Source organism: Neopsephotus bourkii, unplaced genomic scaffold (genome assembly GCF_033783945.1).
Source record: "Neopsephotus bourkii isolate Nb327-2 ecotype Australia unplaced genomic scaffold, CSIRO-AGI_Nbou_v1 NB_196, whole genome shotgun sequence".
Classification (NCBI taxonomy): domain Eukaryota; kingdom Metazoa; phylum Chordata; class Aves; order Psittaciformes; family Psittacidae; genus Neopsephotus; species Neopsephotus bourkii.
Window position 1 is genome coordinate 5,255,976 of NW_026900709.1, and position 21,788 is coordinate 5,277,763.

Here is a 21,788-nt window from a genome sequence, read left to right on the forward strand (position 1 = left end):
TCACGCACAAAAAAAAAAAAAAACCCTAAACACCCCCCAAATCAAACCCAACCAACCACCAAATTAAAAAAACCCACAATTCACAAGGTCACCATTTCTATTCGGAAACAGCACAATATTTATTTAACATCTTTATATATTTATATATATATAATTTTTTTTTCTGCATTGCAGACTGTGTCAAGTTTTATACACCTCTATTTACAACAATTTAAAATAATTATATTTCATCTCTGGCAGGTATTTACAAAGTCAATAGTAACTACATTTCACATTTCAACAAGTCAACAGCATTAACCAGCTCAGTAAGACAGTTAAGATAATGGCCTACATGCACCAATAACATGTTCTTCGATACGTGCCATCTTCAGGTCTAAGAACGAAGATTTTTCCCTGGTCCCAGGTTAAAGGACAGCATACAGCAGAGGTCACGGTTTATTAGAAACCCGTTTGGTTTAGTCCTTCACCAGTACCAAGTCTCAAAGGTCTTGGGGGGTGTACCAGCACGCAGGGCTGTCCTGGCAAAGAAGGGCTCCCACCACCAATCCACAGCTGTTTGCCCCACCTCTCTGCTACAAGAAGTGGGCTACTTGCTGCTTACACTCCTTCTATGACAGAGATAAGATTACATAATGCTAAAGTAGTAAAAATCCTCAGAAACCTTAGTTTGGAGAAACAAACCTGGTGTGACAGAAAAAAGTAAGAAAATAATCTTTTAACCCTTGCAGAATGTTTCTCTTTTTGCTAGTAAAACTGATGGCATAGCCTGTATTCATACAAGGATGAAAACAGATCAAAAGGTTCACTGCAAAGTACAGGAATTACAAATCTAAAAAAATGCAGCATGGGGTACCTTAATTTAGTTGTTGGGCTGTTTTGTTTTGTTTTTTTTTTTAATAGCAAATAAAAGCTACCATAGTAAATCTAAACCCTACTGAGAGTATCTGCTTTAATTATTAAAAATCTTTACTAGCTTTCTCCTGGAATCTTTGATATGGAAAAAAATGTTAAATGGCTCAATTCTGTTTAATCATACGGTGGTTTTTCCATAAATAACCAGCTCGCAACATCCAACCCAAAAGTATTCACTACCTGCAGGAAAACAATAAGAAGTCTTTTTCAAAGGAATCACTGAACACTGACACACAGAAACACACAGACACACCCCAGTACTAGGAATCTACTAATATTCTGACATGTTAGATTATCCTGTGATTGTTAAAACTCACATCTACTGTATACTTGAAGCCACAAAGTTTTTACTATTTGTGTTTTTCATAAACTATTGGCATGAAAGTCTAGCACAACAACAACTGCCTAAACAGAAAGAACAGTGTCAATAGCCAGTATTTCTGTCACTCCCAAGTCATCCTTATTTTAGAACAGAAGGTAGAAGGTTGCTTCATTCAGCCTGTTTTTAATGCTTTGTTATCAGTTCTGGGGAGGATGAAGATTCAAACATGCAGGATCCCCTAGCAATTTGTAAGGAGGTTTCTATGACAAATCCCCCCTGACTACTTTACCCTCTAAAACCTGTGTGAATTCTGTATCACATTTTAATGAGTGATTAATCATCCTGTCAAGTGTCAAAATTTAAATTGCTTTAAAGAATTCTATCAGAAAGCAAAGATATTCCACTCTAAATTGCTCTACATTTTATCAGCTGTAAAACACCAGGAGCTCACAACCAAGTAATTGGTCAATAAAACTTGATCTCATCACTGCTCATCATGCACAAGCTAAAATACAGGGCAAGGTTTTACTGTACAGACACAAGAGTTTACTATACATCTGTTCCCATCAACAGCTCCTCACAGGACTAGCTTAGTAATTCTTTATGATACAAGGGGTAACTTTTGAACCCATTTTAAAGTCATTTGGTCCCTCAGCTACTACTTCTGGTAAAACCTGAAAAACACAGTAAGGAAAAAAAAAAAAAAAGAAATCAGGGAGGAGGGTAGCCCAGAGAAAAGTAAATAAAAGGATGGCAGGAAAAAAAAAAAAGGATTTTTTTTTTTCATTAAATCTTAAATACAGACAAATCATATGGGGCAGATTTTTACTAAATCCATTTCTGGAAGATGTAAGGTACCCTTAAGCCAGCTTGCTTCTGAAACTTTAATGTCACAGGCCCTGACACTTGCCAAACTTACTAGGCAAGTTAACTGAAACAGCTAGCTGTTATGTTTCAAAATGTTGTTCCAAGATGAGTTTCATTTTAAATAAAATGCCATAATGACTATGTGGAAATCCTCATACATATCAGTCTTGCAAAATCCACTTACTGTTTGTTTTCAGGAACAACCGAAAAACTGAGTTGCTCACATCTCTCCATCACTTGCCACTACTGCACAAGAGGCGAGTGTTTTGGCTCTTCAGCTGGTCACAACATGCAAATTTTGACAGACTGATAACATGCATTCACTAACACAACACCCATGTCATAATCTGTCACCCTGAATCACCTACAGAAAAGCTTTCCACATCAAAGTTTATCTCAGTGCAGTTAGAAAACAAACTAAAAAATAACGAAGAGATTAAGGCCCATACGCTAGAAACAAACAGCATTTAAAATAATGAAGGAAAATATAAAATATTTAACAATCTTATATAAAACATAAAATGCAATGCAAGTACAGAGGATCTGGCTTCTTTGCTTACCATGCTTGGAAAGAAGTGATATTTTGCAACTTTAGTCCTGCAATTATCCTAAACAAGAAATTTAAATAAACAAATAAGGAGCATGTTTACTCTTATGATGCCTATGATGTAAATGGCTGTTACAAATGACACCTAGCTAATGGCTTTAGTGCTGTATTGAATATGCCAAGGTAGCAATATCTTTGGCAACGAGAGAATTGTAGAATTTAAGAATGAGATTATTAAATTTACTAACATCAGAACCATCTTTGTTTTGTGTGCAGTACATACATTTCATCCAAACACGTTCCATTATATTTTCCACACCTCCTCCAGGATTATGAGTACAGCACCCAGTCTTCTTGATTTTTGTGATTTTACTCAAAAAGTTATTATTGGTTCTCACTGAATCTTCAAATGAATTAAAATTTGTAAGCCAAGATAAACAAAAAATTCTGGTTTTGTGACCAAAGTTAAAATGCTGAACACTTAAAAGAGATAGCCATTGGTTCACAATAAAATAGGACAAGTTTAAACTCTTAGGTTAAAATACAGCCATAGCATAGAATTATCTATTTCAAAATTATTTTTTTTTCAAAATATAATTCTCTGAACATGTTATACATTAAATATTGAGGAAAATTTCCCTGGAGCTAAAATTTTCCAAGAACACCAATAATCTTCATTAAAGAAGTAAAACAAGCCACACAGCATCTGGAGACAAAAAAGGGGTTAGAGTTGGGGTCACCTTACTACAGCATAGCTTTACCACCATTAATATGCAGGTTTCCCCTTTAATCTTGAAAAATATGTTCATATTTACATACAGTATACACACAGTTGAGGCAATTGATTGTCAACACGTGACAAATGTATGTACCTACCCACACACAAGTAAACCTCACATGGTGAGAAAAAACCCTGTCCCAGTAAGCTCCAGTATTCATAAGTAGTGCAAATAAATGTTTCATCAGAAAAGAATTTTTCTCACTATTTTGATGTTAAAACAGGTAATTTTAATTATGTTAAAGCTAGCAGGAGTATGTTGGAAATGTAGCGTTTAAAACCAACACACTTGCAAACTACAAATACTAGATCTAATGCTTACTGGCTGCAGCATGATGTTCAGCATTGCACAATGACGTATGCTGTTAATAAACTTTTCCAAATTCACATCAGAAAGGGTGTTCAAAGAAATTTGCATTTAAAATGGACAGTGACATACAAAGTCTCCAAATGAAAACTAAAAGCATAATACAGCAATTTAAACTGACATCTTGCAACATTCATGTTAACAGGCATTTTTACTTCATCACTTTGCTGCCTGCAGGATGACAAGATGGTGCATTATTCATTCAAAAAGCTGCTCACAATAAGCCCCTGAAAAGGATAATCAAGATGGATTTATCAATCCCAACATTTCGTATTTTCATAAAATTATAAAGCTCAACAAAAAATATGTTGCAAAATGGCAGCACAATATGATGTGGTAAAAAGTGTACCAAAGAATAATTCATTGATCCTTACTTAAATGTATATACACATCAAATTATAGTACCCACACTTCCCCAAGAATTACACGTATATGCATGCATGTGCACATACACAGAGGAAAATCATACTGTTCTGCTTTCTAACCTTTTATTAATGCTGCAGTTGCACTGAAAAGCTGCAGAAATCTAAATCTAGTGCCTCATGTCAAGTACCAAATGTTCTAAACCAAGACACAGCAGTGAATTCAGGGTAGAGATTTAAGTCTAAATATTTGTCACAGCTGTCAGAAAATATAAGTATGTTTTGTACTCTGTTTAGTACTTAGCATATATAATCAGAAAGCCAGCAGATTACTCCCTCAACCCATCCCAGGTATTTCTGATTTTATTTCTGCCACAGTACTTTGAAGTGTACTGTGTAACTTTCACCTCAATCTTAATGTACCTTGGCATAGTTGGAGACACTTCTAGAAGCACTAACGATAAACATGATACACAGCACTAGCAAAGCCTGTTACTACAGCTGGTTTGTAGATACTAGTGATGAGTAATCTTCTAAGATTTTGAACAGCACTTGTCTGAAAAATGACAAAACAAGCCCCCACGACTGAATCATTGCACTAAAAGGGTAATTTTCAGAAGTTGTAGATATAGCACATCAGAAAATTATTATTTTTTTTTTTTTACACAGGCAGAAATTTGAACTCTTTAAAAAACCTTATACAGGACTGGTTTATATACAGGACAACAAACCAAAACACAATGGATGAAATAACAAAAGGCACATCACCAAAATCAGAACTGTAAAAGTATTTCAAAAGGTAGTTTGACTTAAGTTTTGAGCAATCTGAATTTATGCATGCTCGTTTGACTTCGCTATCTGAAGTCACCGAGTTGTCTCACTTTCCTGAAACAGGTTAATAGTGTGGGATCCCACAAACAAGAATATTTTTAACAAGTTGTAAGATTTGGCCCAACACCATTTTTTTTTAAGTGTCTAAAACTTCTGAAGGAATGCTTTTAATAGCAAATATAGAAAATAGAGAACCTTGCTAATGAACAGCTCTATGCTTACAAATAACTATTACAAAGTTAGCTGACACTCTTAAACTCTCTTTTTCTAAAAGACTTAAGCAAATTACTTGGTCCTTCTTAATCTACAGGGATAACTCTTCAATAGAATTTCCTTTATGATGGTCTTTACAAAATATAAACCTTGTACAGCCATGACTTACCAACTGTCTCCACTTGTAAAACTTTATAAAATAAAGAACAGTTTAATTGTATATAGCTTTTGACATTTTATCGCAACTCTGCCTTAGTTCCATCTGTGGTGGTCCTTCAAGATTAATTTAGAAATGGTAAGATTTTTGATGACGATTCTATTTACTTTTTAAATGAATTTCTGTATGTCAAGATGCCATTTAATTCACTATAGAATGTAAGATATGAAGACTAGACCGCTAAAGTGATTTGTCAAACCACAAAAAGAAACCCTTCAAATATTTAAATGAATTTTAATGTAAATTTGAAAAAAAGAAAAATTTCTCCTTGAAATAAATTCAAAAGTAAGAAACCACCCAAACCTAAAACCATCTACCACCAATGCAACATCATATCATTGTCCTGGATTTCTCAAAGACTATCAAATATAGCCTACTATTTATAATTGCTTCTGGTTATCCTTCACAGTAACAGTGAAACCAAAGTGCCCATGTAAAGATCATAACTCTTTCCTGTAGGTTCACAATTTGTCAACTTCCAGGATATCATACATATCTGAAGCATAGAGGATGAACTTTTCCCTTTTCTAATAATTAAAAAAAAAAAAAAAAAGATAGATATGGAGTGAAAAAAACAAACATTCTCCTGTGTAACCAGAAATGTGCTTCTAAGCAGTGTTCTTTAGCGTAAGTGCCAGCCAGTGCCCATACAGCAGTCATATACATTCAAGGTTTGGCTCAGTGGCACGAGTTCTGAATTTAGATTCTAGAGTAGGGCAAATCCACTACAGTAAGTTAAAAAACCTCAATGGGTTATATATACCAAGGCAATGAAGCGTGATCCTTCTGGGGAAAAAAGGACTATCAGTACCCCTTTGCACAAACGGTGTTTCTAGAAATGCATTTCACATTGAAGCTTCAGTATTTCTAGCAAACTATTGTCTCTATCCCTGAGACAGCCCCTTAAGAGTATGGTCTGTCTGGACTGCAGGATTCTTCAAATGACTCCATGACTGAACTCAGGGACACTGAGAAATCAACTGTGTGAGGGGGCAGGGGTGTCCAACAGCCATGATATCATAGAAAGCAGCCTGAGAAATACTCTTTACCCGAATACACCTTTCAATTCAGTGATCAGCACCTCACAAGAACAATGACAACAAAAATGGAGCAGAGCTAGCTATTAGTTCCTGGGAAAATAGTGTTGCCTTTACACTTACAAACCAAATTGATTTAACAGCATGGTGGTGTCTAAATTTTAGTCTGTATGCAGAATGACCCTGTATCCTGGAGGGGAAGACATGTAACATGACAAATGGCTACAACGCCATTAGAAGTGCATTGTAACCTATATTATCTACTAAGAATCCTCACCCTGAGGGAAACAACCTGTTAATACATGTCTCAGTTGCTGAACATCAAAAGCTTCAGGGATGAGAGACTGGGGCAGGCAAGAAACAGCTACCCTTACTTTAATGAAAAAAGTGCTGTAGGCAGCCAGGAGCAGCAATGACAATCCCCTCCCCAGAACTGATTGCACAGACTCAGAGAGGTTCAAAGTCACACTAGAATCTCTGAGGCACTCCTGGTTCTGAGAAAGAGAAGTCATGATCCAGTAGTCTTTGCAGTACTGTAGACTGAGAAAACAAACCCGTTTCTATTTCTTAACAAAGCCAAAGCATCATCTCATAGGGATCACATTCACCATTTCCGCCGGTGTCTCCAGTCTCACAGTGTTGAAATGGGACTGATCAGCCTACAATGGATTGCACATCACCCAAGGAGAAAGGAAGTCATGGAAAAAGGCATACAGTACGTTATATACTGCTTCACAACCATGTTTACAAGGGGTGGGGGCGGGAAGGGAGGATGAAGGTGACGGAAGAATTATTGCTGTTTCAGTAATACAGTATGATAGCTAAACCAAATCAAACAAGATCACAACAGTCAGTATTTTCACACTGCGGGATGATGGTTCATGTTTTGCCTAAGGATGAACTTGCCTGGGGATTAAGGGGAAAGCGGGAGTCCTAATGAAGGGAGTCAAAGTTACACCTGGGATATCAGCTGCATATTGAAACTTGGAGATCGAGACTGCTTGGTTAGGGGAGCTCCTGGGGGAAGGAGATCTTTACCTTCCCCAGCTTGGCCTAGTCGGTCCTCCTGTAGGCTGATAGTTGAAAACCGATTGGTGTTGCCAGCTGCTAGATTGCTAACACCCTCTGTACTAGCTCCAACACTGGAGCCTGCCTGACTGCCATTCACGTAGTCAAATGATTTACTGGAAGAAGCACTGGCGGTCCTGATCAGGCTCAAACTGTTAGCTTTTGGCACCACCTGCCCAGCAGGCAGGCTGAGGTGTTTCTTCGTAGGTGTCATCTCAATTATATCTGCACCAAGGTCAGTGGATTGGTGCATGTACTGCTTCCAAGCTACTGGATCTCGAGGGCTCTCATTGGATTTTGCTGCAGAAGAGGTTTCTTTATCCTTAGCAGAATGGCCACTTGCTGTTTTCCTGAAGCTGCCCTTCTGGGATACAGTTGATAGGGGTTTGGTCCCAACTGGCTGGCTGCTGAGCGAAGCTCCTGATGAGAATCCTTCATCAGCATCATTAAGGTTCACGGATTCCTCTCTTCCATTCACACCTTCAGTATCTATTGAAAAGAACAACCAAAAAAATCCCAAAACAATCAGAACAGAGAGTAAGCATTCAAGTTACATGAAGACAAAGATGCGTACAGAATGTCCAAACAAACCTCAATTGCTAATCCATCTGGTTTCCACTTGCTTAAAAATTTCTGATTTGCAGCCAATAATTTTCCTGTCATGTTTACCATAATAATGGAATCTAACAGTAAGTAGTCCCTGAGCTTGGTTTGCCTTTCCTCTACATCACTTTTAGCAGTCACAGCATCTCCTGAACTTTGTCTATAAATAAAAATTAGGCCCCATTTGGCTAATGCGTTTTAGTTCTGTTTGCAGACACTGGCACCTATTCCCCTCCTGCATGTGTTTACAAGAAAAAAAAAATGTTAGGTTCCTTCCTAGCCAGCAACCACATTCACAAGGCTTCTGTTGTCTGTAGCTGGCGTATTAAATAACATGACTATACTTTCTGTTGGAGATTAACCTAATTCGTAGCTCTCCCTCCTGCACAGCTCAATCCTCCCTGCATTTCCAGCAATCCTAGCACAATGCTTCTACCATATTTGCTTTTGTCTCAGCATCTGGATTTTCCAGAGGGAAAAACACCTCAACAACCAACCATTGTATTAAGAGAAGTTTAATCTCTGAAACATTTCATGTTGTAGAAGATGTACTATGGTTTTGACTGGTACCTCAAAGGAAAAAAAAAAAAAAAAAGGCCTGACAAACTTCTTTCTTAAATGCTTGTTTTCAGGCCTATAATATTATTAGGGCAACTTATTATTTATTTTTTAATCTTATTCCAATCCTTCTTCTAAGCTCCAATAAGCTCCAAGTACTCACAGAGTTACTGTTTCAGTAGAAAACTGAACAGCGTTCAAATTTCACAACTGGAAATAAGAGTTTGAGGTTTTGGTCCACATATCTCATTTTAGTGAAAAAAAAAGCCAAATTTTAACCATGTTAGTAAAACAGGAGACATTCAGGCTACAAGAATTTTGCTTTTATTTATAAAAAGCTACAGAGCTTGATTATGTGCAAGAAATCTGCAAAGCCTATGGATCTGTCCAAGCTAAAGCTGCTGTACTGCTCTACTGGAAGTTTACTCAACTCAGCTTGCCACCAAGCAAACATGTTTAAATCTCTTTTGTGGAATGGGGAAAAAGTGGTGGCAAGGATGTACGAGAATCCAACACTTGAGTGGAAGCTCATCCTTTCATGCTAATTGTTAGCAGAGCGCTAAGAAACATTTCACATTATGGCAAGCAACACAGACATAAAGCTTTCACTGTTATTGCCGCCTCTATGTAGAGGAAGCATGGCCTGATCCAACTTTATATTCTGAAGTGTAAATCAAGATAATTGTAAAGGAGGTTTTATTATTCTGTTTTAAACTAACTTACTTCATTTCAGGAAACAAAAGAAGCTTACAAGACGTTTAACCATCTCCAATCAGACAGTTCTCAGGCCTCTCTCAGAACAAAGCAATGTGAGCTTATTATGTAATTTTTATGTAGTTCTGTTTGACTCATTAGCCTCCCTGAAGCAGAAAGGTAGTTCTTCTGACTGCAGTTCATGTTACTGCAGTCTTCCTTCCTTGCTAAGGCCTTAGAAAAGGAAGTTTCTCAGGTTTCAAGGGCTATTACTAAAATGAAGGTGTGTTACTTACTTTAACTTCCTGTAACTGTATCTAAAACATGTTTACTTCCCCCCCCCCCCTCCTGCCCACCCCATTTGGTCAAACTAGGCCTTCATCTTCTCATTGAGACATTAGCATATTTTCTTACATTAGATAGTGACATCTTTTATTCATAATCCACCACATCTCCATCCCCCACCCCAGCCTTCCCACACATAATCAAAAATGCTAATAAAAAAATGACAGAATTGGAACATACTGAAAGCAAGACCATTTTTCCAATAAACCAACATTTATGTTTCCTTTCATGCAAAGCTGGATGAAAGCGTGTTTGGTTACAGGCAGCAATAGCAGCAGCTGAAGTCCCCTCTCAAGCCCAAAAAGTTTCTCCAGACAATATGCCTAAGGTTTTATTATTACAAGTACACCAGTCATCTTCAAAGTTTGCGTTAAAACATTGCTAACAGGATGCTAAACCAGACAATCCTATTCAGGGACAGTGAAGCAGAACAGTTACACTGAAAAAGTGGCATTTATCCACATAATTTAAAGACATGACTGAGAGGGGCTGTTGCAAGCTTTTGGATGCTGCAACTATACAGAGGCCCAAGCAGCTCAGCAGTGCTCGAAAATGAAGAAGGTAGAGAAGACAACATGCAAGAGAATTTCTGTCTAGTCAGGTCCACATACCTACAGAAGTTCTCAGTGGGATTGAAGTAATTCAGCAAACACATACTCTTTTCCCAATACATGTTATTTTTCCTCTAAAAACTGCCCTCAGAAACAATAAAAAAATGTTTGAGTCCTTACTTACTCTGTTAGGAGGGGAAAACAGGATGAAGTAATAAATTTCTCTTCTTCCTCTTCTCCCTTTCCCCCCCAATAGACCAGTAAGACAATTAAAAAAGAAAACAAACCTAAAACCCTATGTTTCCCAAGCACTCTTCTATAGGTCAGAAGAGAGACAGCGCAACCTGACATAAATCATATCAATTGCACTACAGTGTGATTCAGGACTCTTACTGTTCCTTATCAGAGTAAGTCTGTCCCCAAGTAATTCTTTATTGATGCTGTACATAATTAATCCTGTAGATGTAGATACAGCATTCTCCACTGATCCAAAATAGTGCACACAACCACAGCTGCTACCACCCAGAAGCAGAATACCTTATAAGACATTGAGTCATTCTTAATACCTTCTGCCTTTTTTTATTTATTGGGTCAAAACACTGATCTGAAGAAGGGTTTTATATAGCTTTTTAAAGTAACTTTTACTGTTTATCCTTGCTATACCTGAAGGCCAAAAAGTCATGAGAAATGATTAGTCTCCCATTATGTTGTTTGATATCAAAATGACATTTATGAGAGGGAATTTGCTAGCTGAATTTTTCTGTGAAATCAGCATCAGTAAAATCATAGACCACTATATATACACACACAGTTCTATGCTGATAAACAGAACTTCATTCGTCTTCTCCCAGATGCCATCAACTGGCAGAACTCAGTTCTCCCAAGCATGTAATTATACACTGCTAATGTTACAGAAGGGTATTCGATCCACTTCTGCTGAAGTATGTGGAATGATGCTTATCCAGCAACATGCCAAATCATATAGATGTCCATCATATAGAAGGCCACATCTTTATCAACTTCTTTCCCACTTCCTGTCTCTCCCAGAAGGTTCTCTGCAGCTGAAGACTTCTCCATATCCTTCAGGGCATGCACATGCAAAGTTTAGTAAAATGGAACAAAACCAAGTGAACAAGAGAATTTAGAAGACAGGACTCATTTACTGAGCATGCTCAAATTAGCTATGCACCAAGGAACGGATCATAAATTTGCACTAAACACTTATGCAACTATCTTCTACAGAAGCACAATGCCTTTATTGTTTGATAGCAAGGATTCTGTGGTAACACTACATTAAATCTCCAAATTCTGCAGACGATTGTTTCCAGAAGAACAAATCTGAAGCCTACATAAGCCATATCTAAACGTGCACATAAGTCTCATTTCTAATCAACCAATATGCTTATAGAGGCTGCAAATAACAAAGGAATGTTCAGATGGAAAAGACTACTTAAGATAGGAGAACACTTGAAAATAAGTTTAGTTAAATTTAAAAGAAATTCATTCTCATCTCTGAGGAGAAATCATGATTCAAATTCAATACTCAAACCCACATCCTTTATGGTGTAAAGATAAGAAAATTGACAGATAAACTCAAGAAAAAAATAAATTTCTGCGAGGTACTCTGCTATTCTTGACTGCAAAGCAGACAAATGAAGTCCTATAGCATTTGGATGGCCAGCATGATTAAGAATGAAAGCAATAATTGTTTCTAAAGTCTTTAGAAATATGACAACCTATTTTCTTCTTGAAAACACTAATGCTTTTATGGTACTTGCCTTTAGAGCAACCAGCTCATTCATGTGTATGTATGAATTTTCAATTACAGGATGACTGGCAAGCAAAAACATCAATTCCATATCTGTCTCAGATAGGCCTGACTTTCAACTGGAACAGGAAGTTTCATTCTTGGAAATTTAAGAATTGCAGATTAACGAGACACTACTATAACTAAGTTGTAGCCAAATCCATTTATACTCTATACTATTTTTCATCTGGTGCATTTTTTTCCTTCTGAATATTAAATTAAACATGCTCAGTAATAGAAAGTTTCCAAGCAAACCCAAAGGTCTTGGTTATTTCCCATCTTTTTGTTTTTGCCATGCCAAGCAGTCTTTCACCACACAGATGCAAGCCCCAGGCCAGCCCACATGATAACAAAAGATAGTACCTGACCTGATGTTAGGTATATAGGGGATGCGTGTATTGCAAAGAGAAGCTAATACACCCTGGGATAGCGGAAACACACACTAGAATGGAAAGAAGTTCTGCTTGGGGATAGGGAGCCAGGATCCTCCTCCAGCAACTGCCTCACTGACTTCTGCCTCCTCATCTCTGTCCTACCCTCTGTTGTGGCTGTTGCCAAGGTGGGCTCCAGGAAGCCATGCTCAGGGGTCCTGCGCATCAGCACCTCCCCCTCTTGCTCACGTTTGATCCCTACGTCTGTGGAGCCGTGTTGGATCGGTGAGCCAGGTATGCTTGAGTCAGCCTCGTTTGAGAAGTCAAAGCCATCTGGGATTCAACATATAACATTTTAGTGCTTTTCTATTCCTTTCTTGGTGTTCCAACCCAGGCAGGGAAAATAGAAGATTTATGTGGACAAGGAACAAACAAAACACTATCCATGCTTACTCAGAAGTTGTGAGAACATCCACAGAAAGGGACAGGCGGACTATACTGCAGACCAGAGACTAGCAAATGAATATAATGGCAACTACAGTGAAGACAAACATGACCCAGAGTTCTGAGAACAGAATACAGCTACTTGTCCTGTATATCGTGATTCAGCTGAAGACCTCAGGTCATCAAATCCTTTTGCATATGATACAGGGAAAAAACAACAAACAAACAACACCCCAACAAACAAAATGCAAGCCAAACAAAAACCAGAGTACCAGAGGAAAACATGTAATCTTTATATGCAGACTTTACCCTCGGTTTATGTTTAGGTTATTCTACCTTTTACCTTCAGCCATTTATGCAGCTTTTTTTAATCAATGTATTATAGATGCAGCAACAAAGCTTTATGACAAAATTATTTCAAAGCAAGCCTTTTGCTACAACTACACTGAAGATGGCATCACATCAAGGTAAATATTACTATGTATTTATTATTTTTCTTTATACAGTCAGGCATGCTTCATATGACAAAGTACTCACTGAGGAAAAATAAGGACTTATTCTAAGCTATCCGCAGCTATTTTATGACATGGCCCCTCACTAAATTGGGCCACATAATGGTAGGATTGTGATGCTCAGCTTTTCCCTCTCCCACTGCCTTCAGCAGCTTTAGGTAGCTGGAACCCTGTCAAGGCCTGGATAATACCATTCATTCCCTAAAGTATTTATGATGGGAGGCATTTGAGTTTTAGTGTGGATTAAGGAAAGAACTCAAATTCTAAGCCAAACTCTACCCTACAATTTTATGCCGTGTTAACATGGAGGAAAAAAAAGAAGCCTTATTGAACATTTTCCAGCTTCTCCATTTTCTCACCTACCTCATGTGTTATCACCAACTCAAAACCAAAACAAACACCCCAGATGTTCATGTTCATGCAGTGCTCTGAAGATGTAAAATATTATACATTGTTATGGAGTATCACTTTTCAAAAACAAACAAAACCCCAACCAACTGTTCTGCAAACATCCAAAGAAGCCAGATTACAGTGATGATGATGGATACAGTATGCTACAGTATTTGCTCTTGGCAGAGAGAGCTCACCTTCTCTTCTCCAGCGATGACGACGGATAGAAGCTGTTGTAATAGCAGTCCGAGAAATCCTCGGCACTGTTGGAGTAACTTCTACTTTCAGTACCTTCTGGCCTTCCTGCGATGCATCAGGAGCATCAAAGGGCAGTGAGTTCTTCATGGCGTTTGCAACCTAAGATAGAAGTAAAATGCTGTACTACTACTGTTCCTGATTGCACTAATGGCAATATTAGATTTCTTGTTGGATACTAAAAGTGAAACAACCAAGAATTGTTAATTATGCCAGATCCCCTCAGACGAATGGCCTCATCCCCAAGATGCAATCACAATGGATAATTATGTTGAAAAGCTCATCATAAGTCTATTCCCAAAAATATAGCTGAATTTTCTTTGAGGTGATTTATTTCATTCCACATTTGCCATCTGTGTGGACAGAAGTAGCAATCTACCTAGGAGAGTCTCCATCCAAAAGAGACTGCAAAATGACAAGGAAAATAACATTTATGTTTTATGTCAGGAATGTCATAAAATTAAGTCACAGGCCAAGACAATGTAAACAACATATGGCCTTGCGCATGGTGTGGGGACAGGGGCATTTTCCACTCCACTTACTCCATATTCCCCTGCAAAAAAAAAAAAAAAACTAAGCAAGGGGATTAGACTGCAGGTATTTGCAAAATTCAAATAAATAAATAAATAAACAGATTTCAACCTAAGCAATGAGCACCAAAATGCATTAATCATTAAAATGCATTCAGCTCTACTAGATCAAATTTTTATTGTAACAGGCTATTATAAAGTCAGAAGTTTTGTTTTGCAGCTTTGAGGAGGACAAATGACTCTTTTGGCTCTCATGTTTTAACTACTTTAAATCTGCCATAAAATACCAGTGTGGGATTAAAATTTAAGAAAATGAAAAAGCAACTTTAAGTTTCCTCGTTTACAAGTAAATTGTTCAAAAAGTGAACTTATGCATCAGCTCTTGAAAAGCAAGCTGGGTCTCTACGGCATGTGCAGTATGCAACAATAATGAAGTTACTGCAGGCAAAGTAGGATTTAGAACCTAAAAAAAAGGCGAAAACACCTTGTTTTTCCAAAATCTTATTGACTTTATACATCCAAGCAGCAACAAAAGTATTAGATACATTTTAAACTTCACATTAACATCATTCATAGATCTCATGTTTCACAGACATCTGACATCCTGTATGCTCTTTACTCCCCCTCTAATGAAGACAGCATATAAGAGTGTCTGAGACATCTAGACTGAAAATAAAACAACTACGGAAAATATAACTTGCTAATCTCTATAAAATCCTACCTAGCAACAGCTCCCACTGTAATTTGGGCAGGCTATTCTCTCCACTACAGCTTACAAGCAGTATGAAAAACAGCTTTATGTTGCCTCCTAATAGATTTTCTCTTGTATCACCCAAAAAAAAGAAAACAATTGATTTTGCAACTTGAGAAAGCAGAGTTCACTGTATGGCAAGAGAAACACATTTATTTAAATATATCTGGTCTACGTGTCTTAAATCCATGTAGTCTAAAAGTCAGCTCAAGGCATGTAAACTGTATTTTAAGATGCAAATAAAGCTATAAATTTGACTGCTTTGTCAATGTAAATGAGATACAATCTCCTTTAGAAAATGTATCTTCGCAAAATACTCCATTTTTCTGACAATGCATGCATATATCTTTCTTCCTTTTAGACTATGTTCTTTTTCTTAGAACAAACATTTTTTTAATTGTTTAAAAATGTATGGGTAGCTGATGAAGTATTAGCCACTGTTTAGCATATTATTAGAACTAGGCATTTCCTAGTTTATGCTATAAGCAACATTTGCATGTGTTTCCGTCAACCAAGTAACAGAATTAATGCACTTTTAAACATCATCACTGTTTTGCTCTTATTCTGAGGTTGCCGAGGCCTTGGAAATGTTAAGGACATCCAACAAATTCCTTGAACTCCCAAAGTGTACATATACCAAATCTGATTAACTAATTGAGTCATTTTTCATTAGCATTCGCACAAACACAAACTGAGAAACGTACTAAACCACTAGAACAAACCCTATTGGCAGAAATTTGTGTTGTGAAGGTCTCTGATAACATTTGATAAAAACACTGTACCAGTGCATATGGCATGCATGCCATAAATTAAAGATGTTTGTTCACATTATAACGAAGTAAAAGTGGCTTGCCTACAAGTTGTAACAGGCAAACCACCCACCAACCATGAGAAGAAATTAAACTGTTTCAAATAGCAAAACCACACATTGCATGATATCAAATCAAAGTCTTTTCACTTCCTGTGAGCTGGAATGGCAGACATATATCTGATTTTGATCTCCAGATGCTGTTGTGATGCTGTAACTAACCATTACACATCTCCTCCACTGCCTTCCTGTCTGACTTCTAACCAGCACAAAAGATTATTACCATCATCACAGAGATGCTCCTCATCATTCTGCCTTTCACTTGCCCAACACTAATTTGCCCTTTATTGGCCAATTTTCTCAGCCTCGACATCTGTTTGTGAACTGCTCTTCTATTCACACATAGGCCTCTTTCCATGCCATCCTCTTGAACTGGTACAAACTGCATTCACCCTATCCTAGACCACATTAAAGATTTCAGAAACTGATTTCTGCCTTACTGAAGCACAACAGATCAACAGTATACACTGATTTGTCTTCCTATCTTCTACTCACTAGAGTTGCACCCTCTTTTCAATAGGTAACGTTCTCAATAGGCAGAATTAAAATCTACAAGTTAGTAGCAAAAAGCTTCTGCAACAGGATCAGAAAAGTGACAGTACTTCTGCTTGTTGAACCTTTTACAAATTGTACTTCTGGGGACTGAGGAGAACCCTACAGAAATAAAAATCAACACAACTAGAACAATCTAAACCAGTTTGAATGAGTCATGGCTCTTCTCTGACAGAAAAAAAACAAGACAGTTTTCCTTCAGGATGTGATAACAACCTTCTCACTATGTCTAATCCAGCACTGAAAGGTAGGAAAACAAACACAATTCAGACTTGGCATGCCAAGTCTGCAACTACTGATGACAAAAGAAGGCTGGTTTCAGGCCAGACATCCACTCTTGCCTATCAGAAAGGACTTCTAATGAAAACCACATCCAACAAAAGCAGTAAGTACCTCAATAAAATATACTAGATAAAGGTTCTGTCACAACAGGGACTTGCTGACCATGCTTCATGTGTACCAGGCTAAGAAAACCTGTGCGCCTCTGCACTGAAGATGGAGATTTCCATCTGAAACAAGTGTAGAAATCTTGCTTTCAGAGGAAAAGATTGATTGGAACTGAGCTAGTCCCCAGGTCCAAGCGAGCTTGGTAGTACTATTGAGTATTGGTGATTAGATGCTTAACAACTATGAAACCAATAACCAGTGATGATTAACAGCAATACAAGGGAAAGGCTTTTTCTTGGGAAAAGTATTACCTCCTGCCCTTTCTAGTACACCTCTGGGTAACAGTGAAAGAAGACCACTCTTACATTACAGCTTTTTAACTCCATTACAGATATTTCATAGCTTTCTGATGCTATTTCAGCATCTGTTCCATTTTTTTGGTTTTGTTTGGGGGTTTTTCTTTTATTTTGTTTGGGTTTTTTATTTATTTATAATTCCACAAGCCTAAAACTATTTAAATAAAGAGTATAGATACAGTATATTGTCAAAAATCTTTCTCCAAGAGATATATCCAAACACAGAACCAGAGATGGTTCTCACTGCAATAATGACTAATGGTATTCCCATTTATTATATATAATTATATAAACAGCTTCAGCATAGATACCTAAAAATAATCCTAACATGGGGATTTGCCTGAATATTAAATGGACTTCAAAGAATTTGCTGCTGTTAGGAAATCCTAGGCAGAGGCTGAACTGGAAATGTATCTGGGAAGCTGCACAAATAATATTCTATTTGGTGCCCATAGTTCTATATTTAATATATAGAATTTTATAATGCTGCTAATTTTACACATCTGGAGAATGCAGTGAGGTGAAAGGACTCCAACATTTTAAAACATCAAATCCCTTGAATATATAGCATGAGGCCAAGGTCATGCAGGTCACTTTTTTATAAAACTGACGATTTCTTAAAGCTGCTTTTAAAGAATCACAATAAGCAAGATAGGAAGCAAGGCAGTGATCAGAGTATTAAGAAGAAAACCCCACATTTGTGCATGCACATGGATACATGAAAAACCCAGTAACTGGGGAAGGGGGAAAAATTGATGTCATGACATCACCAACACCAGGTAATGGGATAGAGAGGCAATAGCTGTGGAAAAACTTAAAGACATTCTAGAAGATTCTTACAATTAGAAGTAATCTCTAAGGACAAACCGCTTAGGAATGAACAATGAGGTCTGAAAATTGTCGTATCATCAAATTCCAGATCCTCCTACACACCTTTCAAAGGTAGTAGTTCAATTGGGTGGCCCAATTCAGCAGGTTCAATATTTAAATTAAAACTTTCAGTCTGATGGAGTGATGAGTCATTTCCAAAAGGAACCAACTATTGTAATAATTCAATGGATACCAAGCATTTAAAATGCAGCAGTGTCAGAAAGCCTGCAGATACATTTTACAGCCAATATTAACTCATCAAGAGAATAATTTTATGCAATTTATTGCAGAAGAGAGGTACCTCAGATGGCCACATTAAAAGACTTTCCCAATCCGCTCCTTTCTTAATTATGTAAAAGCAGTAAAATTTTACTGCTGTTATTTCACAGGAGCACTAAAGTCTTCTAACCACAATTCTGATGCAGCAACTGAGACAATACTCTATTTTACTTTATTCTGCTTAACTTTCCCTCTTATTTTGATCCTCATTTCTACACCTGACAAAAAATGAAATCTCTCAATTCTTCCTGTCAACCTTCTCATCCTTCCAAATCACATTCACCTGCATCCAGCCCAGTTTCACCTCTTTCCCCATTTCATTTCTCTCTTTTTATGATCAGAAGAGCAAGTATAGTGGAAACTGACAAAACCCAATCAATCAGATGAACTCCATTCTATTTCTGCTCCTCCAAAGAAGGTAAAGATTAAGACCTATCCTGCTTTTGCTTTTTTTACTGTATTACTAGTTAACTCACACAGCATATTCTCAGCCCCCGGTGAAGGTCCAGAAGCAAAGAAAACACTTTTTTTGTAACCAATGTCCTATGACATATAACCATTTGGTTAAGATTCTTTGAATTTCTCATTGGTGGCTTATGCCAAAACAACATACATTTTGATCCCACTGTAATACATTAGAAAATCCTAGCTTTCAGCATCAGTGAGTCCTAGGAGATCCCAACACCCTAGCTTATTACTCAAGCAGAAAAATCATGGTATAAATAGCTACACTGAAAACACCAGCTGTTAACAACTACTTGTATTCAGGACTGCAGTAAATGGCCACAAATGCTTTCATTACCAATCCACTTCAGAAACACATCCTTATTCCTCTTTATCATGGCCATAAATTGAAATGCTTTGTTTCTTACCAGCAGAGGCTGTGAGTAGAGTTCAAGCTGTGCTCTGTAAATTATGTCCTCCAGTACCTCCTGGCCAAGATCCCACTGACCATTATATCTAAAAAGTAAAGAAAGCTATTTATCTTACAAGCTCAAACTTGTCTTTTTTTTTTTCTGCCAAAATGCAGCACTTCAATTATCTGCTTATGTAGAAAGTTCATCAACTGTATGTATACCCCAACCCCTGCACTTCTTTTAAAAGGACAGACAAAACATTTTTTATTAATTTTGTTGGTATAACAAAAAAGCTGTTGTTCCCTGTCACCTCCAAGCAAGACCAAGCTGATGCCATAATCAGGACAAACTTAAAGAATTTAAAAAAAAAAAATAAAATTGTAGCGTCAAGATGTGAAGGTTAATGCTACTTAGCAGAACTAAATCTCCACCAGAAATGGATTTTGCTACCGTAGAAACTACTGAGATTCAAGAGGTCTGCACTTCATCAGGTTATCTTGGCATCCAAGCTCATTACACTTGTGAACAGAAGGTACCTGGTAGTAATAGAAACTTGTGAAAAGATGAAGCCAGAAGCCTAACTCTCTTCAGCACCTACTGCTGGCCCACATCACCTAATTCAGTGCTGACAGACATATTGAAATTACCAGCTGACTGAGTAAGCAAGTAATGGGAAATACATTAATTGATTTATAAACTTGCACTGCAAGTTTAACAATTTATTTCCAATCATAAACCAAATAGCATTTAAGTTTTAATTCATATGAAACCAGACATTTATACAAAATCCTCATCCACTTACATGGCGTAATAAACACCTGTGAGCAGCTGCACCATGAAGTCAGGGTCTAACACCACTCTACTACAGTGTTCTTTCCAGCGTTTCTCATGCTGCCGTGGAAATCCACTCACACACAGCCTGAAAAACAATACCATTGTAACAAAACGTTAACCCCACAAAGACTATAAATGTCCACATCACAGAGATTTTAGTTAATTTTTCAAAATGTAAGTACACAACACAGAACATTCCTATCTTGCTCACCCAACAATTCGAGCAGTTTCGTAAGTGCCTTGAGTTGTAGTGTGCTGGTAATTCAGTGTTACCTTCATCTAGCCACTAACTCCATCTGTTTTCTTCAAATCATACCAGCTTCTAAGGAATGAGTGTGGAAAGATGCTAGCCATCAAGTAGGAGACTCTCCCAAAAATTCAGTAACCAAACCCAACTTTCTTTAAAGAAAAGATTTCAGGGATACAGAAGAGAAATATGTCACCTCCCATCTAAATTATGAAGCCAATATGCAATCGCCTGTTACCTAAAGTTGGATAACAGATACTGTATTCTTGATACTGCATTGAGAACTGCTCTCAGCTGCCTTCTAAAAAACTTCTGACTCTTGAAAAAAGGCCTGCCTTCCCATATACTGCATAGCACTGAGTCTCTGTAAAAAACAGAATAATTTATTCATAACTTTAATATCTGAATCTTCATCAAAGAAGCAACACATGCCAACTAATATATAGTAACCGCTGCACTGCTTCAAAAACAACACCACAAAAAATCCCAAGCCTATAAAATGTTGTCTCTCTTCTCTACCCAAGGAGGGCACCTAATTTTCAGATGAAGGAAAATTCAACATATTTGGCAAATTTAGCGTAGCCTCAACTCAAAATGATGGAAGCATACCAAAAATTCACCCATTCCCATCAGAAATCACGGGAAAGAAAAGACTATAATCTTAACTGGGTATGTGTGTTACTACAGAATGTACTTTGTTAGAAACTAGTCTGATCCTTCTTGATAGAAAACGCAACTGCATGTAATGTTTTTCTTTCATGGCAGTACTGTGGTGGAACAAACAAGCTAAATCAAAAAACATTTCAAGAGATTCTTCTGTTCAGGGGTAGCAGGAGAGAGAATTTATCTAATTTTAGTAAAAAATGCTGGTAAAAACAGGCACATGAGAATATCAGATATAATTGAGCTTTTTTCAGAACAAATAGCAGGGATCTTTGCCAACCAGATGCTAAGACTGTTCAAGTAGAAGGTTATAGAAAGGGCACGTATAAGAGTTTGAGAAATCACAGTACTGAATTCTCTAGGAAGTGGAATGCTGTTATCAGAGAAAAAGAAAAAAAGGAAAAAAGTAAAACCACCACACACAAAACCCCAAACAAACCACTAAAACCCAGAACACCATACAGGCGTTCTGTATAAACCATCTCCAGAAGCAAGAGACTAGTATTTGGGAAACAATATAAGAAACTGGTGGTATTCCTCACAG

General features: G+C 37.3%; 1 protein-coding gene and 1 long non-coding RNA gene across 6 annotated transcripts in view; one reads left to right on the forward strand and one right to left on the reverse strand.

Moving 5' to 3' along the window:
- The window catches only part of LOC133225299 (hyccin 2), a 76,408-nt gene that overhangs the window by 18,641 nt on the left and 35,979 nt on the right, over window positions 1-21,788 (reverse strand). For 3 of the 5 annotated variants that reach the window (XM_061377526.1, XM_061377517.1, XM_061377535.1), the window contains 5 exons: window positions 20,303-20,419; window positions 19,516-19,603; window positions 13,993-14,152; window positions 12,615-12,782; window positions 93-8,010 (listed from right to left, as the gene is read on the reverse strand). In XM_061377526.1, coding sequence (XP_061233510.1) covers window positions 7,406-8,010; window positions 12,615-12,782; window positions 13,993-14,152; window positions 19,516-19,603; window positions 20,303-20,419 — 1,138 coding nt within the window. In that variant the 3' untranslated portion in view covers window positions 93-7,405. Of the gene's footprint in view, window positions 1-92; window positions 8,011-12,614; window positions 12,783-13,992; window positions 14,153-19,515; window positions 19,604-20,302; window positions 20,420-21,788 lie in introns of those variants that run through there. The other 2 variants (XM_061377543.1, XM_061377554.1) reach the window with 2 other exon arrangements.
- Window positions 12,622-13,928, forward strand: LOC133225393 (uncharacterized). Its single transcript, XR_009729139.1, has 3 exons — window positions 12,622-12,743; window positions 13,279-13,360; window positions 13,830-13,928. It is a non-coding gene; the product is annotated as an uncharacterized LOC133225393 (long non-coding RNA).